Here is a 26,728-nt window from a genome sequence, read left to right as displayed (position 1 = left end):
CAAATGCGCCGTCCGTTTGGGTCGCCCCATTGGAGTTGCTCTTACACCTGAAGTTTATTTTTTGCTTGCGTGGATTATACCTTACTTAACCTGGCTATATTATATGGTGGAATACTGACCGTTTGATGGGCACTGGCATTTGGCAGTTTTGCATACTCTGCACGCGCACGTGCCTAGTCGGGACGGCACTGTGCTACACTGGTGTCGCGTGAACATGCCGACTAATTAAATCTGCGATGGCTGGCGTCATGTCATGAGATTCCTCTCTTGGCTTAAGATCACAACCCCAAGCCTACTATCATCACAACGAAAAAAAATTGAGAAGAGATCAGAAGCCAAAGTGTAACACGACGTCACCGAGCAGAGTAGCAACACCACAGGCCAGTAAATCATCCCCACTTTTTTTTTTTTTGCATCCACAGAGTAATAAAGTATGCACCCACCGAGCTGACCAGTTGTAACCAACGAGTAAACCAGAAAGAAGGGAGCACCGGCTACCAAGCACTCTCCGTTATTGACCTACCCTTGTCGTTCAAAATACTACTATCTCTGTCTCGGTGAATAAGTCATTCGCGTAGTTCTAGGTTGATGATTTAATTATCTAACTATCTAAAATAAAATTACCGAGCTTGCCGGGAAGCTCAGGAGGGAAAAAAGAAAAGGACTACAGCACCTCTCGGCTCTCGAGCTCTCACTTCTTACTAGTACTCCGACATGGCAGCTAATTTTTACGTATTTCATTTTCCCCGCGGTGTGAAAAGGGAACAGAAAATCGGACGGGCCACGACCGCACGAGCCCTCCGCGGAAAAGCACCGAGACCTGCGCGAGAAACGAGGCCGCAAACGACGACGACTGCCATGGCCCACCCACGCATGCTCCTCCTCGCCGCAGCGGCTGCGGCGCCGCAATGACGCATCTGCCCTCGTCCCTCGCCCCTAACCTCGACGGCACCCTCACTACTGCAGCGAAGCTAGCACGACCCACAGTGGCAGGGCCGTGGTATTGGGAGAGGCCGAGGGGCTGTTCCGTCTGACGGTAGAGGCAGCGGGCAGAGCCGCAAAACAATTTCAAAACCCGGCCAAAACCTTTCCCCCGTTACTCCACCCCACCCACCTCCGCCCCGCCCACAGTCCAGCCCACTGCCACCCCCACTCCGCCCCCCTCCGCCGCGCCAGCACCTCGCCGACGGCCGGACCTAGGGTTTCGAGGTAGGCAAGCAAGCGGCCCCCACTCGCCCGGCTCCTCCGTCCGCCCCGCACTGTCCGGGCCGCCGATTTACCGACGACCTTTTTGGATTCGGATTTTGGTGGGGCTGCAGGGATTTGAGGGGTAAGGAAGGGGAGGGCGCGATGGCGGCGCCGGGGGGGAGGAGGGCGGACTTCTCCTCGGCCGCGTCGCCGGGGGGGCCGTCGCCGGCGGGGGCGTCGTCCGCGGGGAGGCGGCTGCTGCGCACGCAGACCGTCGGCAACATGGGGGAGTCCATCTTCGACAGCGAGGTCGTGCCCTCCTCGCTCGTCGAGATCGCGCCCATCCTCCGGGTCGCCAACGAGGTCGAGGCCGGCAACCCGCGCGTCGCATACCTCTGTAAGCAGGCCCGATCTACTTCTTCACCTAGGCCCAATCTAGTAGTACAATTTTTGCTTGCCGTCGGAAGCATGGTTTGCTCATTGCGCCTCCGCTTCCGCTCAGGCCGCTTCTACGCCTTCGAGAAGGCCCACCGGCTCGACCCCACCTCCAGCGGCCGTGGAGTGCGCCAGTTCAAGACCGCGCTGCTGCAAAGGCTCGAGAGGGTAATTCTTACCACCACTCACCTTCTATTCATCATCTTCATTCATCCACGTTCCCCAATTTACCACTTCTGGCTGGGGACAAGGAATGCGAGCTTCTAATTGACTGCTTGAGCTCGCTGTTTGTGCAGGAGAACGACCCGACGCTCAAGGGGAGGGTGCACCAGAGCGACGCGCGCGAGATGCAGCGCTTCTACCGCGAGTACTACAAGAAGTACATCCAGGCGCTCCAGAACGCCGCCGACAAGGCCGACCGGTGAGCCAGCCGCTGCTTCCGTCCGACGTTCTACGCTTTATGTTCACAGTTAAATGCTGGCTGCCCTGTCTATCAGATGACAAGGCCCATTGCTTGCTGTTGTTTGTCAATCATGTGATTATTCTTACTGCTTGATTCATCAGTGCCCTGCTCACTAAAGCGTACCAGACTGCCGCGGTCTTGTTCGAGGTCTTGAAAGCCGTTAACGTGTCGCAGTCCGTTGAAGTCGACCAGGCGGTGCGTAATCGATCGGTTTCTTTTGTTACTACATATGGGTTCTGCCGCTTCCTTTGCTCACTGTGTAATGTCATCCGTTTTTCATCTGCTGCGCGGCATGTGTTTGTTGGTGCGCAGATTCTGGACACGCACAACAAAATCGAGGAGAAGAAGAAGCTCTATGTGCCTTACAATATCCTGCCTCTCGATCCTGAAAGTACCGATCAAGCTATAATGCAAAACCCGGAGGTTTCCTTCTATATCTAGTCTGGTTGCAACGAATGCCGCCTTAAAGCTCATTAATTGTCTTTTCACTGAGTTGCTCCTTATATTTTGTAGATTCAAGCTGCTGTCTACGCTCTTCGCAATATAAGAGGCCTGCCGTGGCCCAAGGACAAGGAGCAGGAAAAGAAGCAGGAAAAGAAGCCTGATGAGAAGAAGACCGATAGAGATCTTCTCGACTGGCTTCAGGCTATGTTTGGGTTTCAGGTAACTATGCATGAGATGGTTTTATTTGTCTGTGGCGGTGCGTGTTTACATGTGTTTTACCCTGAAAATGCACGTCATCTAATCTTGAGTCACTCTTTGCAGAAAGACAATGTAGCCAACCAAAGGGAACATCTCATCCTGTTACTTGCAAATGTACACATAAGGCAGATACCAAAGCCTGAACAGCAATCTAAGGTTCCTGTTTCTCCGTCTCAACTTATTTTATGAGGAACTGGGCATGTTGGTTTTTTTCTTTCTTCATGTGCCTGCAAGTAATGTGAAGATGGATTGTTTTTTTTTTCCAGTTGGATGACAGGGCTCTGGATTATGTAATGAAGAAGCTATTTAAGAGTTATAAGATGTGGTGCAAGTACCTTGGCCGCAAAAGCAGTTTATGGTAGGTCAATGAAGTCCAACAATTCCTTGTTTTTTTAAAGTTCAGTTATGGCCTACTTCTGCCCTGGTCCATACCAATATTAAATCTCTTCATGAGTTGCCGTTTGTCTCAACATCTGGACCAATTAATGTGTAGGTTGCCAACTATCCAACAGGAAGTTCAGCAACGCAAGCTTCTCTATATGGGTCTCTACCTTTTGGTTTGGGGCGAGGCGGCTAACTTGAGATTCATGCCAGAGTGTCTTTGCTACATATACCATCATGTAAGATCAACTTTTATTTCGCAGATTACGCATATTGTCATATATTTTTGTATATGTTCGGCCATTGTCCTATTAATTCTTCAAACATGATACCTGATCAATTGGTCTAAGAATTTGATGTTCAATACTACAATTCAAAATCAGTTTTTTGTGTGGAATTTCATTGATCGTAATAGTCACAGTTAGCCTACGTATGTCCAAATGACTACTCTTGGTAGCAAGGATATGACATACTGTATTACTGTGATATATTTATTGATAACTGCACATTGTGAGCTTAGCTATTGTAGAATTCATATTCATGACAATGGAGAAAAATGCTGTTTGAAAAAAATGCTAATCGGGGGATGTTTTTGTGTTAGTACAATGCTCAAGTCTGTACGTTGTATTTTCTGGTGCCATCATATTTATTAGTAACAATTCTGTTTCTGATCTTCATAAAGATGGCTTTTGAGCTCTATGGTATGTTGGCTGGAAACGTGAGCCCAATGACTGGTGAAAATGTTAAACCAGCTTATGGTGGTGATGAAGAGGCATTCTTGATGAAAGTTGTGACTCCGATATACAAAGTTATAGAGGAGGTATAGTTGTACATTTGTATTCAGACTGTTTTTCTTCTTCTTTCCATTTCAAGCCTGATTGTTAAATTCTGAAATTCTGCAGGAAGCTCACAGGAGCAAGACAATGAAGTCAAAACACTCACACTGGAGGAACTACGATGATCTAAATGAGTACTTTTGGTAAGCAGCAGTCGTATTTAGTTGTTGCCTTCAATATATTGTGCCCCTGATTTTGATGGAAGTCATCAAATTATTCTTGTGTTGCTTTTCAGGAAAGTTGACTGCTTCCGGCTTGGATGGCCCATGAGAGCTGATGCAGATTTTTTCAAAACTCCCAAATTTGCTTATCCTAATCGTCTGAATGGAGTATGTTTCTAGATACTAATACCTAACATTATTGCAATTTCTTTCATGTCAACTGTGAACGCATTGATAGTTTCCTGTGATATAATAATACAATTCACCAGCGCTTAAGTCTTCATGAATTGAACTTGATAATAAGATATTCTGATCAGATGCTGCATGTTTGTTTTCTGTTGACAATGGATTCGATAATGCACACTGCAGCTAGATTTGTTCTCATGTCTTTGCTTTATCTGTTAAGTTGTTAAGCCTACACGGATATGTGAGTGATGTACATTGTTAACGTAAACATGAAATAAAGAAAAAGAAAGACTTGCCTTCTGTATCAATTCTGATTATACTTCATTTTGTCGTAATCCAGGAGGAAAGATCTGCTGGCAGTGTCCATTGGATGGGAAAGATTAATTTTGTCGAGATACGTTCATTTTGGCACATATTCCGTAGTTTTGATAGAATGTGGATCTTCTTAATTTTATCCTTGCAGGTTTGTTGCTCCCCTCCCCCTCTCTTCACTCCTTCACTTGAGAATTCACATGCACATACTACTATGTTTTGTTTCAATGCAGGCTATGATTATTATTGCATGGAATGGTGGCACACCAAGTGATATCTTTGATGCTGGAGTTTTCAAACAAGTTTTGAGCATATTTATAACTGCTGCTGTTTTAAAGTTGGGTCAAGGTAATTGACTGAACTCCTACCTTACCTCCCTTTTCATGCTTTGAGATTTGCCAATGCACATCTAAATTATTTAGCAGGCAGCTTAGTAGCTTAGTATTAAGCAGAAACACTGCAGTGCCAATCTAGCTTGTGATATCTTCTTTTTGTAGCGCCGTTGATGATAAAACATTAAATGCTTAATGAGTCATACTCTAATATCTAGGGAGAGTTCTAATTAAGACGTGTTTAAATGACAACACAAGTATATCAGTATGATTGCTTTGCCAGCGACCTAACAATAATTAAATTAGTAACATGACTGAAGGATATATGTTTAACCACGTTTATTGTAGCTAAGATGTATGCGTAGTTACTACTCTATTGTATGTACTAACTTCGACAAATATAATCAACGCAGCCACCCTGGACATTGTATTTGGCTGGAAAGCAAGAAGAAGCATGTCGTTTGCAAGAAAGCTGCGATATGTCCTGAAGTTAGTATCAGCTGCTGCATGGGTTGTGATTCTACCTGTGACTTATGCATATACCTGGTCTAATCCTTCGGGTCTTTCAAGAATAATAAAAAGTTGGCTTGGCAATGGTCAGAATCAGCCATCATTATACATTTTGGCTGTTGTTATATATTTGGCGCCAAATATTCTTGCGGCTGTGCTATTTCTTTTCCCATGTATCAGAAGGATACTTGAGAGTTCAAATGTTAAGGTCATAACATTCATGATGTGGTGGTCCCAGGTAATTTTCCATCTATTGTTTCCTGTCATTAATTACATGGGTTTGTTTGTTGATATATTTTTCCAAATATATCTGCAGCCTCGATTATTTGTTGGCAGAGGAATGCATGAAGGCCCATTCTCTCTCTTCAAGTATGTTAAGAGTGGAATCACTTTGTTAACTCATCTTCATACTTGGCTTTACTGTTATGCTTTTTTCTAATCACTAATCACTGTTGTACTGATAGGTATACCATGTTCTGGGTTCTCCTTTTAGCGATGAAGTTGATAGTGAGCTTCTATATTGAGGTATCTAGTCACTTCCTGCACAAACTAGAACATTCCTTGCATTCCAAATGTGGCCTCACTGCCTCAATGTTTTTGTTTCCATAGTTAAATTAATTTGTGTACATAAGCCATTTCTTGCTCTTGAATGTACATGTTAGAACAACAATGGCATCAGCAGCATGTTGGTGAATCTCAAAAACCTATTGGATGGCATGTAAAATAGTTGTCTATTTTCTTGGGATTCAGTCAGGACCAAGCCTTTTTAGCACTCAGCTTTCCACTAGTGCTGCTTATTCATCTTCTCTTACTTGCTGGTTTCAGATCAAGCCTCTGGTACAACCAACAAAAGATATAATGAGAGAACCGATTCGGAATTTCCAGTGGCATGAGTTTTTCCCTAATGGTATTTATGATGAAGCTTGCTGTCTTCCTCTTTGTAACCTTTTTTCTTGAAATTTTTGGTGTTCTCATTTTGGTTTCTTTGCAGCAAGTAACAATATTGGTGTTGTCATCGCACTTTGGGCTCCAATAATTCTTGTATGCGTCAATCCTCATTTTCTGTCAAAAGAAGTTTTTTAACCAGTATACTAAGTTTTGTCAGTTGTGTTGTCCAGGTCTATTTCATGGACACCCAAATTTGGTACGCAGTTTTCTCAACATTGATTGGTGGTATCTATGGGGCTTGTCGTCGACTTGGTGAGGTTAGTAAAATTTTCAGAGTTACAATTTATTACTTGACAGATTGGGCTTGCTCTGCCTGCTTTTGTTCTGAATTGCTTTTCTTGTCCTATTATGCTGCTCTGCATTCAGTAGAAAATTACAAAACTTTAGTGCTAAGGTTGTTGTTTTTAACTTCACCATCCCTACTTTTAGGCTGCCATTTCCAGTTGTGAAACTGCACACAGGAATGCTCTCTCTTGTTAGCTAAAAAAAAGAATTCTCTCTACTGTTATATTATTTTATATGAATAAATCTATCAGTTAGCCTCGTTATGTTTATATTAGTAACCATCATGCTCTATTGTTTATTTCCCTAATATTCTGGAGCATTGTCTATCATTATCAAAGAAACTTATGATAGACATTTCTCTTGACCCATGAAACCAGATACGGACTTTAGGCATGTTAAGATCTCGCTTTGAATCTTTGCCTTGGGCCTTCAATAAATTGTTGATACCTTCTGATCAACACAAGAGGAAAGGTTTTCGGGCTGCTTTTTCCACTAAACTTGCTAAGGTAAGTTTTCGCCTGTTTGACATCAGGAGTAGATTGTTGGATAATCAGATTGAATATGCTACATTCATTAGCTCTTTTGACCTGACATAATTTTTTTTAGCCTTCTGGTAATGAACAAGAGAGGGAGAAAATAGCTGCAAGATTTGCCCAAATGTGGAATCTAATTATCACAAGTTTCCGTGAAGAAGATCTCATAGATAACAGGGAGATGGACTTGCTACTTGTTCCATACTGCAAAGATCGTGAATTGGATATATTCCAATGGCCACCTTTTCTACTTGCTAGCAAGGTGTTTACCACTTGACCACTTTGTACTTTCTTTACTTGGATTCACACATTTGTTTATTTATTTATACTGGATTTTAGATTCCGATAGCATTGGATATGGCGGCAGACAGTGGAGGAAATTATCGCGATCTGAACAAGAGAATGAAATCGGACCCGTATTTTTCCTATGCTATCAGAGAATGCTATGCTTCATTCAAAAACATCATCAACACCTTAGTGTTTGGTCAACGTGAGAAAGTGTATGTTTTTTCTTAATCATATGTTTAGTCTTTTCTCACCCACTTTATTCCTTGATTGAAGTTCTGTTTTGAAACCTCGAATTCCTGATTAATCGTGTGATGCCTATTTCATTCTTTTGCACTTCTATTCCTTAACTGAAGTTCTGTTTTCGTACCCAACTCCTGAATAAATATGTGCTGCCTATTTCAGTGTTATGCAAGAGATTTTTGAAGTTGTTGATAAACATATAGCCGAAGAAACTCTGATTAGGGATCTGAACATGAGGAGTCTTCCAGCCCTGAGCAAGAAGCTCATTGAGCTACTTGAGTTACTGGTATACAGAATTTGTCTTCATGATTGTAGGTCTCCCACCCCCCCTCCTCCCTCTCACTGTATCTATCTGTTTGAATACAGCAAAAGAATAAGGTAGAAGACTTGGGTCAAGTTGTTATTTTGTTCCAAGATATGCTTGAGGTGGTCACAAAGGATATAATGGAGGAACAAGAGCTCAGCAGGTGAGGAGCTTAGCTTCCTTCTATGAAAACAGCATGGCATGCTTTTTTACTGAAATACTATTCACATCTATGCCAAGCCTTTGCATCCATAGTTTTGGTTACATCAATATTGTGGTAACTGGTGCTATTATGTTTTTCCTCTCATTGAAGTGTACTGGATTCCATACACGGTGGAAATGCTAAAAAACATGAAGGAATGACACCGCTTGATCAGCAAGATCAATTGTTTACTAAAGCTATTAAGTTCCCTGTGGAGGCATCAAATGCATGGACTGAAAAGGTTTGATTTTCAGCCCTGTTTTTTTAAACAGTTTCTTATACGACGCTTCTTTTGATCCTGTTGCTGTACTATACCTACTACATGCTGATTTCAGATAAAGAGGCTTCATCTTCTGCTCACCGTCAAAGAGTCTGCTATGGATGTCCCTACAAACCTTGATGCTAGAAGGAGAATATCTTTCTTTGCAAATTCTCTTTTTATGGATATGCCAAATGCTCCAAAAGTGCGGAACATGCTGCCCTTCTCGTAAGTTCTCACTAGTGTTCTCGGTAGTAGTGTGAGCATAAAGTTTCTTTCCTATCAAGCCTTCCATCTTATCCTCGAGATGTCATATTTTTCTTTGCTGCCCACTATCCTGTCTTGATAGTGGCTATATTTTTATGTTGAATATTCAATTAAAAAATCTTGAATATTATATTTCTCTATAACTATCATGTTTCATTTGTGCCTGTTTGAAACACCGAATGCCTTCCTTGTAAGTGGCTCCACCCCTCCAGCAATAAAAGAAAAACCAGATGGCATGCGGTTTCTAACAAGATTTAATTATATGTGACCAATATATCACGTACTACCACAATCTGTTGTGGGGTTTTTAGTGTCAGTGCTCCCCTTGGTATCTCTGCCATTTTTATTACGAGAAGAAAGAAAGGAACAAAAACGAGGTCTTACATTAGTCTCTGGTTAGCAACAAGCAAACACACGACTGAGAAACCTACAACCTAGCACCCATATCTTGCGCTAGGTAACAACCACCACCACGACCTAAGAATCTGCAGCACTTTTTCCCAAGCCATACACCAGGACGTTAAGCGCTGGTTACAAAGTTTGATCAGTTCAGGAGTGGGATGTAGTTGTTAAATAGTACTATGCTATTTTTCTTTCTTTCCAAATGATCCATGCCACAAGAATGACAATGCTGCCAAATGCCTTCTAGCTCCATATGTAAGAACAAAAATTTCGAAATATGGAAGTTTGACTTTAGGTCAATGGTTCTTAATTTAGGCACTGGATTCTTAGTTCATTTTCATTCAAAATCTTCTAACTTATTAAGCATTCAGACGGTTCTAAATATTTGTAGAAAATCACAGGATAATTGATACTCCCTTCGTTCACAAATATAAGATGTTCTAATTTTAGTGTGTTTGTTCACTCATTTCAGTCCGTATGTAGTCCATAGTGAAGTATCCGAAACATCTTATATTTGTGAACGGAGGGAGTATATTTCAGGTGTAGATCAAAAGGTATATAAGTAGAACACACATGGGGCACATAAGAATAAACACAACATCGGGATAATCCTGGAATAATACAATATGCATTGCTATTTGTTTTATCTGACATTGAACTACACAACATTCAATTCAATTTTTTTCCTTTACTATATAATTGGTTTTTACCTTACACAATGTTTCGTTTGATTATATCTTCTGACCTTTTTCACATTTCATTTCTGGATCAACTTATATATTGCAGGGTCTTGACTCCTTATTACAAGGAAGATGTTCTGTTTTCATCAGATAATCTAGAAGAGGCAAATGAGGATGGAATTACCATACTTTTCTACTTGCAAAAAATTTACCCAGGTTCTTTCTCCCTTGTGTAACATTTTGCTTGAAATAGCATATGCGGATTTCTTTGTGTCTTCTGGCTGCCATCAAAACTGACTTTGTTTCACGATAATGTTCAAACCCTGAAGATGAGTGGAAAAATTTCCTCGAAAGGGTGAACAGATCTGAGGAGGAGGCCCGTGATGATGATACAATAGAAGATGAGCTTCGTCTTTGGGCATCATACAGGGGACAAACATTGACAAGAACTGGTATTTTCTTACATCCCATTCGCATGCCTCCTCTTTGTGTCTTGCTATGTGGTCCAGTTTTAAAATCGTTGCTGCTCCTGTTTAAACAGTAAGAGGGATGATGTACTACCGAAAAGCTTTGGAGCTTCAGGCTTTTCTTGATAATGCCAAAGATGATGGTATTTCCATTAGCTAGCCTATGATGTTCTTCTGAACAGGGTCTTGGCAATTATAATGACTTCTCACTTCTCTTTCTCTGTTTGTTAGATCTTATGAAAGGCTACAGAGAGATAGCTGACATGAAGGAATCTGAATTGATGACAGAATGCAAAGCGATAGCTGACATGAAATTTACATATGTGGTCTCATGCCAACAGTATGGAATCCAGAAACGTTCTGGTGATCCTTGTGCACATGATATTTTGAGACTAATGACAACGTAAGTTTCAGTTTGAGACTCGGAAATCCTTGATATATGTTGCTTTGTGTGGATTATGAATCTTTAATTTGGTCCATTTCTTTGTCATCTATACGCTAACGCAAACATGCATGCACTCCATTAGCAGTGCCTTTGCATTTCTATGTGTGGGAAATGTTGGTTGTGCTAGACGAATGGCAGTTTGTCGATATTCTTAATAATCAGTAGCCAATAATAAAAACTGTAATTTTTGTTTATTTTATGTCTACCCTAGTCGGTAATTAGTGCATGGTGATGTTCGGTGTCCTGGTCTATCAAATTTCATTATCATTCAAAACCAGTGCTTGAATGCTAGATAGTTGCATTTATGAGGGCACATTATTCATAATAGTGTCATTATTTGTATTTTAGACACATACTTGTATATATGATATATGATGGTACTGAAATAATAGAAATATATTGGCTGGGCAGATATCCATCTTTTCGTGTTGCCTATATTGATGAAGTTGAAGCTCCTAGCCAAGATAGAAACAAGAAGACCGACAAAGTTTACTACTCAGTTTTGGTGAAGGCTGCTGTTACAAAATCAGATGATCCTGGACAGAGTCTTGACCAGGTACGTAAAAATTCTCTGTTAATTCAGTATACCTTGGTTAAATTTGCTGCAAGTTATGTTGACTGTGTTTCTCTTTGTTTATTCTTAACTATGTCCACTTGATGTGGAAGACGGGGAATATAAATTTGAGGAGGCTTTATGTTATCTAGGCCAAATAGGCATGTGAAAAAGATAATCCTTGTTTTGACAGGGTGAAACTTATTTGTGAGACCGGCTTAAAGGCATCCACATAAGATATTGTTCATTTTCCATATTGCCCACTAAAGTTTAAGTTTACGAGTACTTTTTTTTGTGTGTGAAGAAGTCCATTTTATTGCTACCAAGTATCACAATTGTCCTATTTACATCAGGCTTTCTTCCTTGAGAGCAATACCTTTGCGTGGTCTCAACTCTCAGTGGTGCAAAATGAGACACTTATTTGCCATCTATCTTTTGTGCACAGGTCATCTACAAGATCAAGCTTCCAGGCAATGCTATTCTAGGCGAGGGAAAGCCAGAAAATCAGAACCATGCAATAATTTTCACTCGAGGCGAATGTCTCCAAACTATAGATATGAACCAGGTACAGCTTGTTGCTCTTGCTGCTTGAAGGAATTATTTCACCTCTCCTTTTCCTTCTTTTATTCAATGCTATCAATAACAGGAGCATTACATGGAGGAGGCTCTGAAAATGAGAAATTTGTTGGAAGAGTTTCTGGAGAAACATGATGGTGTGAGATATCCATCGATACTTGGAGTAAGGGAGCATATATTTACTGGCAGGTAATCTGGCAGTTTTGTTTCATTAAAATTGTAATTAATTAAATCATGTACCTGTGTTACCACTTCGGATTATTTTAACATGTAATTAGTGCACTGTTTCATTTTGCTAATCCTGTGGTTTTTCCTCTGGACTTGTGCAGTGTTTCATCACTTGCCTGGTTCATGTCGAATCAGGAGACGAGTTTTGTGACCATTGGACAGCGTGTGCTTGCCAATCCATTGAGGTATTAATCCTACAGTATCTTCCACACATGCACAGCATGTCATAATCATATTTGTGGTGTCTATTAGTTTTGCTTCCATAATCATATTAAATTGTTTGAATTGGCTGCTTGTATTTTTCTTTCTAAATCATGGTACTAACTAAAATTACTGGACACTTTGACAGTTCCTTGAGTCACGACTTTCTGAACGCTTCCTTGACAATTTGTTTTTTGAACATCTCTCTGCAGGGTTCGGTTCCACTACGGCCATCCTGATATATTTGATCGCCTTTTCCACCTTACAAGGGGTGGTATAAGTAAAGCATCTAAGATTATCAATCTTAGTGAGGACATATTTGCAGGTGATAAGCTTTTGCTATTGGTGCTGGAATTAAGGAAATCGGGTACCGTTTTGGTAGTAACATGACATCTTCTGTTGCAGGATTCAATTCTACATTACGTGAAGGCAATGTCACTCATCATGAATACATGCAAGTTGGCAAGGGAAGGGATGTGGGTCTTAATCAGATTTCACTATTTGAGGCAAAGATAGCAAATGGTAACGGTGAACAGACACTCAGCCGTGACATTTACCGACTGGGGCACCGTTTTGATTTCTTCAGAATGTTGTCGTGTTACTATACGACAATTGGGTTCTATTTCAGCACAATGGTAAGTTATGAACCCTAAATATCTCTTTCCTGAATCGTTGGTTAACTGTTGGCCTAAATCATTCTGCTTGGTCTCAGATTACAGTTTGGACTGTGTATGCTTTCCTTTATGGGCGTTTGTATCTTGTCCTCAGTGGACTTGATGCAGCACTTGCTACTGGAAAGAGGTTCGTGCATAATACACCGCTCCAGGTCGCGCTTGCATCAGAATCTTTTGTTCAACTTGGATTTTTGATGGCATTGCCCATGATGATGGAAATCGGGTTGGAGAGAGGATTCAGAACGGCATTAAGTGACTTTGTGCTCATGCAACTCCAGTTGGCATCTGTTTTCTTCACATTTTCACTTGGGACCAAAACTCACTATTATGGAAGGACGCTACTCCACGGAGGAGCTGAATATAGAGCGACTGGACGTGGGTTTGTGGTGTTCCATGCCAAATTCGCCGAGAACTACCGACTCTATTCTCGCAGCCATTTCGTGAAGGGTATTGAACTGATGATTCTGCTTGTCGTGTATGAAATCTTCGGACAGACGTACAGAGGAGCTATCACTTACATCTTCATCACTGTTTCCATGTGGTTTATGGTGGGCACCTGGCTCTTTGCACCCTTCCTGTTCAACCCTTCTGGATTTGAGTGGCAGAAGATTGTGGACGACTGGACTGATTGGAACAAGTGGATCAGTAACCGTGGAGGTATTGGTGTGGCGCCAGAGAAAAGCTGGGAATCATGGTGGGACAAAGAGCAGGGGCCTCTTCGTCACTCTGGGAAGCGTGGCACCATTCTTGAAATACTTCTTGCATTGCGTTTCTTCATCTACCAATACGGGCTTGTGTATCATTTGAATATAACCAAGCAGTATAACCAAAGCGTGCTGGTAATATCTCTTTCTTATTTTGTAACCAGACAAATGTTTGCGTATGTGTCAGGTCTATGCAGTCTTTCTAACTGATGCCATTTCCAGGTTTATGGCTTCTCATGGGTTGTGATTCTAGTCATGCTGCTTGTTATGAAGGTAATAATAAAGTTCTATGTTTCTTCAATTTTGTTTGGTTTGCGTTTGTCCCGGAGAGCGACTTGTTCACAGATCCAGTGCTTATGTCGTTATTAATTAGTCAAAATTCTGTGCTGATGTAGAATATTCAGTTAAGTTTGGTCTGCATTTGTCCCAGAGAGCGATCGTTCACAGATCCAGTGCTTTTATGTCGTTATGAATTAGTCAAAATTCTGTTCTGATGTAGAATATTCAGTTTAGTTTGGTCTGCATTTGTCCCAGAGAATGGGTGTGTTCACAGGTCCAATGCTTATGTCAGTTACTATTTATTCAAGATTCTGTTCTGATGTAGAATATTTAATAACTTGCCAGTTTAGTTGTTTCTACAGACTAAAATTTTACTTTAAAACTGATCTAAGCCATAGTTTTGCAGCGAGAATACCATGACTTATTTTATCTCCTTTTCGAGCTGGAACACTCAGCTGTCATGATTTTTCTTTGCAGACCGTGTCAGTCGGCAGGAGGAGGTTCAGCGCGGAGTTCCAGCTCGTCTTCCGTCTGATCAAGGGGCTGATATTCATAACATTCATCTCCATCATCATAATCTTAACAGCAATCGCCCACATGACAGTCCTTGACATCTTCGTCTGCATCCTCGCCTTCATGCCAACTGGATGGGGCTTGCTTCTGGTTAGTGAGCAGCGAACATACATATCTTGCTCTCCATTCCCATCTCAGGTCTAACATCTCAGCTAACCTTGTTTGCCAGATTGCCCAAGCGATCAAGCCTGTGGTCGAGATGGTCGGGCTGTGGGGGTCTGTGAAGGCTCTCGCCCGTGGCTACGAGATTCTCATGGGGCTCCTGCTGTTCACGCCCATCGCGTTTCTCGCGTGGTTCCCCTTCGTGTCCGAGTTCCAGACCAGGATGCTCTTCAACCAGGCGTTCAGCAGAGGCCTGCAGATCTCCCGTATCCTCGGCGGCCACAAGAAGGACCGAGCCACCCGGAACAAGGAGTAGGTAGAAAGAAGATCCAGGGCTAGCTCCCGCGGACTTTGTTCATTCATCCTAGTATTATCGGTGTCACCCGCCCCCGACTCTTCTAGATTCTGCTGCCACGATTGTTCCCCATGCGATTCTAATCCGACTGTTCATCCAGAGATCGGGTGGCTGTGCTATAGGCTACTTGGTAGTGTTCTCCCGTGTAGGTGTAGATTCAGAGCTGTTGCAACTGCGCCTTATGTACAGATCTACTGCTCCTTAGTGTGGCTGCTGGACCTTATGTAGACTTGTAGTGATGTGGGGAAGGATTATCTGATGCAACATATGCAGGAAGTACAATTTCTGGATCAGGTTTCGCGAAGAATTTCTTAGAGCTGTCTGGTTCGATCAATCACGTTGAGTCTTGTCTTCTGCAGTTTGTTTTGGGTCGAGTAAATTTTAGATCGTTATGTTTCTGCATTGCTCCACTTTGTGACGCTCATATTCTTTGTGCTGCATTTCATCGCTTGTACTGTTACCTGAAAACAGAGGAGGTACAGAATGGAAAGCACAAGCTGAAACAGGGTAGGGTGGATGCTATCTTGGCAATGTAGATGGTGATTGCTGACCGACTGGATCGCGGTCTATAGCCAGATAGAAACTCCATTTTTTATACTGGGTACTCCACAAGCTCTGTTAACTCCTCCAAAACTCAGATCAAAACCAACTCTCTTTTCATGACAAAAATATTTGTAAGCTCCTTAAGGGCGTCTTCTAAGCGGACCCTCAAACCTCCGGGATCCGGTATACGTTCAGACCGTATGGATTCCTGTATCTTAGCAACAAACGTGTATGTAGGAGAGGGGAGAGGGGGGCTTTGCGAGAGTCCAAACATTCGACTGGCGAACAACAACACACTATGTATCCATGCCCTCTCACTCCTCTCTCCAAAAAATAATCCTGAACAGAGATGGCGAGCGCCACGAGGGCATCTGCCATGGCCGCCGGCGAGCGCTCCATCCCGGTCGTGGCCTTCTCCTATCTCTCCACTCCTTCTCCCTCCCTTCACCTTCCACCTCTCTTCTTCCGACGCCCGCCATGGATGGGCAGCTCGAGCTTGAGCTCAGCTCCGGCACCCGTGGCTACGCCCATAGCTGGCCGCGCCAATGGTTGGCTGCGTCTGTGGCTGTGCCCGTGGCCGCACACACCGCCATTGCACGCTAGGTGTTTGATCAACTGCCTGAGCGGAAAAATATGGAAAGTTTTAAGTTTAGCTTTGGACGGCATGCTCGCATATCCTGTTTGCGGACACAGTCCGAATGTAAAAAAGGACATTTACGATGTCCATTTAGGGGCTAGCGTTGGAGATGCCATATACACTTCGTCTTCCCAACCCCATGAACATTGGAATACTCTCTTTCTCCAGCAACAAAATGGCGTATTAATGACATCTTAAGATAATTTAACACTACCGTACTAACCCTCTTAAGTCCGATAATATCAAGTGATGAGTTCTTGATAAATAAAGGCAAAATCACTTTTATGTTTGATGTGATAATTTTTAGGTACCAAAAGTGGGTAAGTTTTGAAAGGTTGCGTGGCAAAGTTTTTTTTGGGAATTGAGTACTATTGACAGGACACGGTTATGGTAATTGCTACTCTGCTACTGAGTTCAAATGTGAGGATTTGGATCATTTGCCCCACTTTACATGTGGTTTGATGATTTGTCCCAGGGTTGTCTCAATGGCTAGTGGCCCCAGCCCCACCCATCAATCTCGGGAGGGGGCAAATAATCGAAGTTACTAATTTTAATTTCTCGCTCAAATGCACGCGACAGTAGCAATGACATCAAGAAAATTAGTAAACAAATTCAAAAATTTCTGCAATAACAGGAGTATGAGTTCGTTAATTACGTACCCACCGACATACTTTGCAAGTATGTTCTTGACCTGGTCCTCGTCTCACTTTGTATAAACCATTTTTAAAATTTAGAGTGGTTATGACTTAGATCCCTCGCCACCAATTAATGCTGAAAGGGTCTTCCCGATGATCAAGTAAACAAATTCGTACTATTTTTCTGATTACAAAAATCTACACTTTAGTCCATACAGGAAAGAGCAACTCGTTTCAGTTGCAATGCAAGATGTACAAGCAAGTGAGCATTTACTAGATGGGAAGACTTGGCTAGAAGTGGTAGACTTAGTCCATACTGGAAAAGAGCATCTCATTTACATCTATGTTATGCTATTCTATAGAGTCAACTGAAATTTAGCATTCTGATTCTAAAAATTGTATCCTTAGTCCATACAGGAAAAGAGCATCTCATTTCAGTTGCCTACAAACTAATATAAGATGTACGAGCAAGTGACCATCTACTAGATGGGAAGACTTGGCTGGAAGTGGTATTGACTAATCATCCTATCTAAGCAGCCCTCGTTGCTAGTGCCTAACCTAGTACACAATCGTTAAAGATAGCTTAAAACTAAACAACCTGCGTACTAGCACTCCTACATTGTGAGCTGACACCCACAAGATCTGTGTTACGATACATAATTGATTGATTATAATGCTCGCGGCAATTTACTAATGGGCATTAAGTTAGAGAATACTTGGATATGTCTTAACCATTACTAGTCCCATGATCCCAATTTTAACATTACGAAAATTCTAGAAAAATCCCAAGAATGTTCACAAGACATATGTCTACAATCTCTCAAAAAATTCAGATCGAAATACGTAATACACATTGAGAAACAAAAAAAAACACAAATTCAAGCAAAAAAGACACTATTCATGATGAATTTGTCCTTGTTGTTTCTGCACTTGTGTTTCTAATTTCAATTCAAAGTTGGTAGGAGCTATAGACACATGTCATGTGAACATTTATGATTATTTTTAGAACTTCTTGAAATGTTCAAACTTGAATTTTCTAAACTAGGAGCATGTGAGGGGTAGTATCAGTGGATATTTTGCAGTCTCAACCAATAGCCCTACTCTCTGCATAAACTTTTAGGTTTTTTCCCTAATAATGTTTTGTCTTGTGAGCATCGTCTCCTATGACGGACTCGCCTGCTCCATGCGGCGTAGTGCAGTTGGGCAGCAGCAGCAGTCGAGGCGATGGACACAGTGCCCTACGCCCATCCCATGGCGGCAGCCATGGCGTGGCCACCTGCCACTGTGCTTGCCTCTCCGCTTGAGACCAACGACCAGAGCCGACTCCGCACTCGGAGCCCTGACTTGCAAGGAGCGCAGGCATTTGTAGATGCAGGGGCGGATGAACACGGCGCCAGCGAGCCAGGAGGGGCTGCGGGTGCTTGACACGCTCCTCTCCCATCTGTCCCCTGTCCTCGGTCGCCACCGTGACATCTTCAGTTCGGTAAGCGGTCGCATGTGGTCACACAAGTTCAGCATGGTAGGCTGTGGTGGCTGCGACATGGCAATGCTGGTAGGCTTCACGGCGTGGTCGTCAGGATAACGATCCCAGACAAGAGGGTGGTAGCGTGATGTGCATGACCTCCTTTAGCGGCGTGCGCATTGGAGCAGTGACGTCTGTGGTTGTGCCTATAACTAGTTATGTGCACGATGGTGGTTGGTCACTCAGAGGCAGCGCAGAGGAGCCGCCGGGTCGGAGATTGACCTCGGCGGCGCCCATAGGTGAAAACCTAGCGCCAACGGTATGCGTCTTTTCGGCAGAGGTTAGCAACATGGATTCGGCATTCCTATGTGTAGATCGGATGCAGCGGCGCGCTAGTTGGTGTAGCTCAACGACTGCAAGATTTGTTGGATCGGATGGATTTGGCGTAATGCCCCGAATATTGGCTCGGTCGCATTGGGAGGTTGTGTGAGGCACAAACCACCTCCCCCCACTGCTGGTGAAAGCCGCCATGGCGGCGCGACCATGATGCACACGACAACCATCGGCAAGACCGCAGTGCAATAGTGATTGGAAGAGACGAGATGGTGTCTTCCCTTCTGGCGTTTTCTCCTTTGGCCGGCTAGTTTTGTGTGAATAGGCCGGTCGAATGGTGGGCGCTCACTATGGTGGTAGACATCAGGATGCTTTATCCCTGGGTGAAAACTCAGGATCTTGCCTTTATGGCTTGATCGGGCAGCGTCAACGCTCGTGCATTGTTACCTTGTTGAAGGTGGTGGTTCGAAGATCTGCTTTGGCTTCACAACCTTGGTCTGACATCTGGTTGGACTAGGTAACATCGGCGTGCGAGCGATGTTTACTTCTTGAAGGCGTGGACTTGAAGCATTGTGTCCTTTGTCTGCTAATATCCAGTCATAGTTTTGGTGGTACAGTTTGGGGAGGTTGTCGCGAGGCGGGTCCAATGTGGATGGCCTCAAACTTTTTTCCTCTTTGTAAACCAATTTGTTCAGCGTTTGCAATAATTAATAGTACATGGCTGTGTGCATCAGCAAAGGCTGAGGGGTCCCCTCTTTTCAGAATAAATAAATAATGCTTTACATCCACAGCTTCCCATCGCGACTAAAAAGGAGTGTGGCAACTAAAATGGAGTGTGGGCGCATTAATTGCGCTCCTTCCTAGTTGTGACTGCACACAAATCTTAACTACCACACATATGGGTGTAGAGAGAGAGAGAGAGAACATGCATTTTGTTAATATATTGAAGGGACAAGCTTGCATAGTCAATCAGGCTTGTATGCAAAACTGAACGAGTCGTCCAATTCATGCAAAACCAGGTGAACTTAGTCTAGATCGAACGGAACACTCCTTTTTGTTTTTGGTACGTGGATCCAAGGTTATGCACAGGGAGAACTAGTTTTATTTTTCAAGTTGCAGTTTTTGATAGGGGACCTACACTGAGCTTGGGAAGATTCTTTTTTGGTCATCTTTCTACATCTATGACCAAGTCTCATCACACACTGGGAGGCACCAAACAGGTACCATAACACTCAAATTGTACAATTAAAACACTCGATGTACCCAATGAGTTGTGTCAGTTGAAGGTTTGGACTGTTTCCATGCAAAAAGTAAAAATAAAAAGGGTTGAACTGTTGGGCTGTTCGTCAACTGCAATCTTCAGTGCTTCATGCATCACCTCAAACTCATCAGTATTTAGTTAAGTCTCACTTGCACTTTCTGAAGTGAAGGAAGGTTCCCCAGCGCTGACGCAACAAAGTAATCATCGAAGTTAACATTGGCATCCTTCAAGGCCGAGATGTGGTCTTCAATTCGACGCGAAGAGATTCCAGTCTCGGCATTCTCTACTCCCCAGTAGAAACCTGACCGGTGCAGACGTGCCGAAGTGAGTAACCCAATATGGTGAATGCGCGAAAACCTTGAAAGTGATAGTTAGTACTCCCTCCGTCCATGTCTTTTAGGCCGGCGGGCCAACCCGATGTGTCTGTTTTTACTAGGCTGATGGCTAAAATGTGTTACTATCGCTGAAATCAAGCACCACACCATGGACACTACAATCAATTACCTTCGCACAATGTGCCTCTACCGGCATGACCATTTATTTATGAGTTCCTCCTAGTATCCTTCTCTAAGCTCAAAAACCATGTCTCTCCCTGTGCTCTAAACGATTAAACCTTGGGCTGCCCACTTCCAAATCAAAGTTTCTTTCTTGATTAGATAGTTCCCTCGAAAATTGTGTAGATGCAATACATATATGTCCTCATATGGATCCCTTGTATTATTGATAACGGTCAAATACCTATAAATCAACAAGACAACACGAGGGTAACAAATTAACAAATGTATAAGGCATTAGGAGCGAATTTTACTTTTTACCACAAAGTTGTGACATTGTGACAACTCATAGTGAATTTGTTGTGACACTATGACAAGTTTTACCCGATCTATCGATTATAATTTACAGGCTAACATGACCGTTGATTGGGCACACAACCGACCGGACATGTACTCATTAGGGACATATACAATATAAAGTAAGATACTATAAAATCTTATATAAGACCTCTCGTAGTGGGTAGTATCATAGACTAGTATCATACCTCCGTAACGCATAGAAATCTAGTTGTGTCTTTTTTGTTTTGTTTTTGAACTATTTGTTTCTCCAACTATGCCTCAGAAATAGCAAATGCATAGAAATATATAATTGCTCCGTCCTGAATTACTTGTCGTAGAAATGAATAGAAATGAATGTATCTAGAACTAAAAATACATTCAGGACGGAGGGAGTACTTATCCAGCTGTTGAGTTTTGGCCGGTTGTATTTGATCGGCCAGAACTCTGAAATGTGATCCTTCCCATGGTGCACTGTAAGTACGGGGGCCGGCCTCGATCCAGTTGCAGTATTTGACCTTGCAGGCGGAAGTCGTGGCCGATGGTTTAGTATGGCTGCCAGGGCTACGACGACGACGACTTAGCTAGCGCTATATAATCCCCCACAGGGCAAGCATCTCGTCGACACGAACAAGCTAGCTAGGGAGATCAGTATCAGCTGTCTAGCTAGGTGCTCGTACCTACATAGTATAGCCACGGCTTACACCATGGCCCTGCGAGTCGAGGCCCTGGTTGCCACCGACACCGCTGCCGCCGAGGGCAGGCGTGCCAAGGACGACGTATGGGTGGCGGCGGAGGAGGGAGACATGTCTGGAGCCAGCGCCGGCCGGCCGCTGCTGTTCCGGACCATGAAGGTCAAGGGAAGCATCCTGCATCCTTACAGGTCAGTTTACATGCATGCTGTTTTTATTTCAATTATTATGAGTACTCCCTCCTCTCATTATTATAAGATATGCTAACCTTTTCCGAGTCGGATGTATAGAGATGGTTATAGTGTGTTTATTCATTCATTCTAGTCCATATATACTCCCTCCGGTCCTAAATATAAGTCTTTTAAAAGATTTCACTATGGACTACGTACGGAGCAAAATGAGTTAACCTATACTCTAAAAGGCGTCTATATACATCCAAATGTAGTCTTTATAGTGTAATCTCTAAAAAGATTTATATTTAGGAACGAAGGGAGTAGTTCATATTAAAATACCCAAAACATCTTATAATTTGAAATGGAGGGAGTAGTATATTAGGAGTACGTACATATCCAGTTCTACACTTCTGAATTTGAATGCGTACGATCGTCTTTTTGCAACAACAACAGGTTCTTGATTCTGGTGCGCTTGGTCGCCATCATAGCATTCTTCGCGTGGCGCGTAGAGCACAGGAACCACGATGGCATGTGGCTCTGGGCCACGTCCATGGTTGCGGACGCCTGGTTCGGTTTCTCATGGCTCCTCAACCAGCTCCCCAAGCTCAACCCCATCAAACGTGTGCCGGACCTTGCCGCCCTGGCGGACCTTCACGGCGAAGCCGTTCTTCCAGGAATCGACGTCTTTGTCACGACCGTCGACCCCGTGGATGAACCCGTCATGTACACGGTGAACACCATCCTCTCTATCCTCGCCGCCGACTACCCCGTTGACAAGTACGCCTGCTACCTCTCCGACGACGGTGGCTCATTGGTACACTATGAGGCGATGATCCAAATTGTTCATTTCGCTGCTTTGTGGGTCCCGTTTTGCCGGAAGCATTGCATCGAGCCAAGGTCCCCAGAGAACTATTTTGGGATGAAAACCCGGCCGTATGTCGGGGGTATGGCAGGAGAGTTCATGAGTGATCACAGGCGTGTCCGCAGAGAATACGGTGAGTTCAAGGTGATAATAGATTCCCTTTCTACAACCATCCGCCGACGGTCTGATGCCTACAACAAAAGAGATGATGGTGTACATGCCACTTGGATGGCTGATGGGACACAATGGGCGGGTACATGGATTGAGCAAGCTGACAACCATCGAAGAGGACAACATGCTGGAATTGTTCAGGTAATAGTTTTTCTATTTGTTCATTCAGGTCAAACTTATAAGCTACACCTTTTGAATTCCTCTAAATTTATGAATCTAGCTAGATCCCAGTCTTAAAGCTCAGTGGACGTACGTGACTAGTCGTTGGATAGTGATTTGGTGGCTTAAAACACAAAAGGAAAAGGAAATAAGAAGTCTGTTATGAAATCCAATGGATAATCACATCTACTTAGAGAGTTAAAGTGAAATAACAAAAACAGCAAGGCGATGCGCGGGGGGGGGGGGGGGGGGGGGGGGGGATCATCTTTTGTGTGTTAAAATTTGATAAGCATGTATTTTTATCTCATACATGCATCGTTTTCTTCTCATTTACCTCCATTGCAAATGCATGATGTTTTATACTTGTATACATTTCCAAGGTGTAACTTCGGTTATTTTAATATAAATATGATAATATGATTATATTGCTAAGAAATATAGAAAACATATGAAATAGTTTTCATGTGTGATCTGTTTTGGTCCATCTCTGAAGATCAATAGATTTTGATTTATCTAGCAATAGTTATGAATGCCTGCTGGTTAAGATATGTTTAGGTACAAGTATAAATATCCAAATGACTCGATATATTTAGGTAAAATCATGCATATTTAACATATGAAATACATATAGGTATGTTTAGGGACAACTATGACTCTAACGAGTTATGATATGTTTAAGTAAAGCATGAATATCTAACACTTATGATATCTTTAGGTACAGTTATGTTGATCAGATGCATACGATCTGTTTATAGATGGTTTTATAGTTCTAATTGTTGCGATTTACTAATAAGGAGATCATCCATCAGATTAATGACCTAATATTTTGCTTTCTTGTAACAAGCAAGGTGTCCCTCATTAGTGCCAGAGCATTATCTTTTAATCTTGCGAAATTGTTAAGTATTATTTTTATGTTATGTAGATATTCTTTTACTCTGATTTACCATTCCATTGCATATTAGACAACATTTTTCTGCACCGATACATCTCTAAAGGCGTAACATTGTTATTTAGTTTCTATATGAGCATATGGTTTATGTTGCTAACAAATAAAATAATAATTTAAAATAAATATAATGATGTAGATTTATCTTTTCTCGGTAATCTGTTTATACAGTCGTCCGTTGAGTTGCAGATACACCAACGAAATTAACACGCAGTCCTTGCACACGCTAGATTAGTTGTCGTATGCTCTAGTATATGTCTACATCTATATGTCCCTTAGCCATTTTGTGATTGGCTATATAGATTAGTTCGATTATATATGTTCCAAATTTGTCCTTCTTGCACGATTGTTGCTTGCATATACATTTGGGTCCATTCTCTATAAAAAATAAATAGATCACAAGCATATCCTGAAGCGTTCGAATCATGTAATTGATGCCTATTTATGTACTCCTCCGTCGATGCTTATGTTGGTGCTAATCGTTACTCCATCATATTTTTTGCAATCACAAGAATTTTATAAATCGTCGATAGCACTAATTGTCTACATCTCATAAGACAGTAAGAAGAATATTTAAAAGAATATTTATTGCGCACCTCTCTATTTTTGTTGTTGTATTGTGTCCTTAGCATATAAAATAGATATTCCGTAGACCGTCAGCTAGCAATTTTCTCAAATTTATTTGATGAACAAAATTGTTGAAACTACTATGTTCCTTTGACAGGTCATGCTAGACCATCCAAGTTGTAAACCACAACTTGGATCTTCGGCGAGAACCAACAATCCAATTGACTTGAGCAACGTTGACACAAGACTCCCCATGCTCGTATACATTTCCCGAGAGAAGCATCCCGGTTATGATAACCAAAAGAAGGCAGGCGCCATGAACGTGATGCTCCGCGTCTCCGCGTTACTCTCCAATGCGCCCTTCGTCATCAACTTTGACTGCGACCACTACATCAACAACTCGCAAGCTCTCCGCGCCCCTATGTGCTTCATGCTCGACCCTCGTGATGGTCAGAACACGGCCTTCGTCCAGTTCCCACAACGCTTCGACGATGTCGACCCGACAGATCGCTACTCCAACCACAATCGTGTCTTCTTCGACGGCACCATGCTCTCGCTCAACGGCCTCCAAGGACCTACATACCTCGGCACCGGTACCATGTTCCGTCGTGTCGCACTCTATGGCATGGAGCCACCATGCTATAGAGCGGAGAACATCAAGCTGGTAGGTAAGGCCGCTGAGTTGGGTAACTCAACGCCATTCCTGAACTCAATACCGGATGGCGCAATCCAAGAGCGGTCTATCACCCCGGTGTTGGTCGACGAGGGGCTTAGCAATGACATAGCCACCCTGATGACATGCACTTATGAGGACGGTAGTTCATGGGGGAGAGACGTTGGGTGGGTGTACAACATCGCGACGGAGGATGTGGTGACCGGATTCCGCATCCACCGACAAGGGTGGCGTTCCATGTATTGCTCCATGGAGCCAGCCGCGTTCCGCGGAACGGCACCGATCAACCTCACAGAGCGCCTCTACCAGGTGCTCCGGTGGTCGGGCGGCTCCCTCGAGGTGTTTTTCTCCCACAGCAACGCTCTCATCGCCAGCCGCCGGCTCAACCCTCTGCAGCGCATCGCTTACCTCAACATGTCAATCTACCCAATCGCCACGATGTTCATCCTGGCATACAGCTTCTTCCCGGTGATGTGGCTCTTCTCCGAGCAGTCGTACTACATCCAGAGGCCGTTCGGCACGTTCATCATGTACCTCGTCGTTGTCATAGCGATGATGCACGTGATCGGCATGTTCGAGGTGAAATGGGCGGGGATCACGCTGCAAGACTGGTGGCGCAACGAGCAGTTCTACATGATCGCGGCGACGGGCGTGTACCCGACGGCGGTGCTGTACATGGCGCTGAAGCTCATCAGGGGGAAGGGGATATACTTCAGGCTCACGTCCAAGCAGACGGAGGCCTGCTCCGACGAGAAGTTCGCCGACCTGTACACTGTGCGGTGGGTGCCGTTGCTGATCCCGACCGTGGCGGTGCTCATCGTGAACGTCACAGCCGTCGGGGCGGCGATAGGCAAGGCAGCGACATGGGGCTTTTTCACGGACCAGGCGTGGCACGCGGTGCTCGGGATGGTGTTCAACGTGGGTACCCTCGTGCTCCTCTACCCGTTTGCACTCGGCATCATGGGGCAATGGGGGAAGAGACCAGGCATACTGTTGGTCATGTTGGTCATGGCCATTGGCACCGTCGGCCTCTTGTATGTCACACTCCAGCAGGATGGTCACAGGATGTCGTTCCTAACCAGGCCATCTGGGTAGACACGTACGTATGACCCATCTTTTATTTTATTTGCATTGTAGTGCAATAATTTGAGTATTTGAGGAATGCATTTTAGTGCTCGGAGCCTGTTCTTTGTTGGAAACAATAAATCACAATTCGTATTTCAAGTTTGAAAAAATATGGAAAAAAGAATCCACATTATCATATGATTTACATATTGCAAAAATCGGTGGCATTTCTCTTTGATCTAACATGGCATTTACCTCTCTGATGGCATTTTCGTTGAAATAAGTTAACAAGTCAGCTGCACAAAAATGACAAAATCATGACTTTGGAAACAGTGAACCTGTGTATGTAATATTCATTGTAGAAAATCACCGATTTTGCCTTTTTTTTTCTTCCGTAGCTCGCTTGTTAACGTATTTCACCACTTAAATTGTACACACATGTATACTACATTCATATGACCGTGTAGATATTTTTCAGATTTTTTAAAACTTTGAAAAATAGTTCTGATTTTTTTTGAAAAGCAAGTGCTCCATAGAGCTCGAGCAAACAAACGCTGCACTCGTGTTAGAGTGCATATGTGATCAATTCTACATAGCATGATAACTGGTCATTGTGTGCTACTCCTGATTCTCTGTGTCTAATCTATA

General features: G+C 43.1%; 2 protein-coding genes across 2 annotated transcripts; both read left to right on the top strand.

The window, feature by feature from the left end:
* Nucleotides 1-1,121: 1,121 nt before the first annotated feature.
* Nucleotides 1,122-15,405, top strand: LOC109749920 (callose synthase 3). Its single transcript, XM_073505574.1, has 41 exons — nucleotides 1,122-1,585; nucleotides 1,691-1,791; nucleotides 1,920-2,044; nucleotides 2,188-2,281; nucleotides 2,399-2,509; nucleotides 2,600-2,749; nucleotides 2,852-2,944; nucleotides 3,055-3,146; nucleotides 3,282-3,408; nucleotides 3,852-3,989; nucleotides 4,072-4,148; nucleotides 4,241-4,334; nucleotides 4,693-4,815; nucleotides 4,898-5,012; nucleotides 5,410-5,744; nucleotides 5,823-5,875; nucleotides 5,971-6,031; nucleotides 6,332-6,413; nucleotides 6,498-6,547; nucleotides 6,625-6,711; nucleotides 7,117-7,245; nucleotides 7,346-7,534; nucleotides 7,612-7,772; nucleotides 7,963-8,086; nucleotides 8,167-8,267; nucleotides 8,418-8,547; nucleotides 8,642-8,793; nucleotides 10,021-10,130; nucleotides 10,244-10,366; nucleotides 10,456-10,524; nucleotides 10,613-10,784; nucleotides 11,238-11,382; nucleotides 11,825-11,944; nucleotides 12,026-12,144; nucleotides 12,285-12,368; nucleotides 12,597-12,709; nucleotides 12,790-13,019; nucleotides 13,097-13,897; nucleotides 13,985-14,035; nucleotides 14,519-14,704; nucleotides 14,784-15,405. The coding sequence occupies exons 1-41, from the start codon at nucleotides 1,351-1,353 to the stop codon at nucleotides 15,030-15,032; spliced, it is 5,901 nt and encodes a 1,966-aa protein (XP_073361675.1). The 5' UTR covers nucleotides 1,122-1,350; the 3' UTR covers nucleotides 15,033-15,405.
* Nucleotides 15,406-21,435: 6,030 nt separating this feature from the next.
* On the top strand, nucleotides 21,436-26,234 carry LOC109749921 (mixed-linked glucan synthase 2-like). The gene is made up of 3 exons (XM_020308861.3): nucleotides 21,436-21,655; nucleotides 22,091-22,811; nucleotides 24,500-26,234. The coding sequence occupies exons 1-3, from the start codon at nucleotides 21,480-21,482 to the stop codon at nucleotides 26,108-26,110; spliced, it is 2,508 nt and encodes an 835-aa protein (XP_020164450.1). The 5' UTR covers nucleotides 21,436-21,479; the 3' UTR covers nucleotides 26,111-26,234.
* Nucleotides 26,235-26,728: the final 494 nt, after the last annotated feature.

The sequence above is a fragment of the Aegilops tauschii genome, chromosome 7, assembly GCF_002575655.3.
Source record: "Aegilops tauschii subsp. strangulata cultivar AL8/78 chromosome 7, Aet v6.0, whole genome shotgun sequence".
NCBI classification, from domain to species: Eukaryota; Viridiplantae; Streptophyta; class Magnoliopsida; order Poales; family Poaceae; genus Aegilops; species Aegilops tauschii.
Note: the sequence above shows the minus strand (reverse complement) of the source record. Positions and strands in the feature narration are given on the sequence as shown.

Excerpts from the sequence above, each read along its gene's own strand:
- LOC109749920 (XM_073505574.1), top strand. The coding sequence starts at position 1,351 with ATGGCGGCGCCGGGGGGGAGGAGGGCGGACTTCTCCTCGGCCGCGTCG. Across the intron at positions 7,246-7,345 it reads TTTCCACTAAACTTGCTAAG|CCTTCTGGTAATGAACAAGA; the intron begins GTAAGTTTTCGC and ends AATTTTTTTTAG. Across the intron at positions 14,705-14,783 it reads CTGGATGGGGCTTGCTTCTG|ATTGCCCAAGCGATCAAGCC; the intron begins GTTAGTGAGCAG and ends CTTGTTTGCCAG.
- LOC109749921 (XM_020308861.3), top strand. The coding sequence starts at position 21,480 with ATGGCCCTGCGAGTCGAGGCCCTGGTTGCCACCGACACCGCTGCCGCC. Across the intron at positions 21,656-22,090 it reads AGCATCCTGCATCCTTACAG|GTTCTTGATTCTGGTGCGCT; the intron begins GTCAGTTTACAT and ends CAACAACAACAG. Across the intron at positions 22,812-24,499 it reads AACATGCTGGAATTGTTCAG|GTCATGCTAGACCATCCAAG; the intron begins GTAATAGTTTTT and ends TTCCTTTGACAG.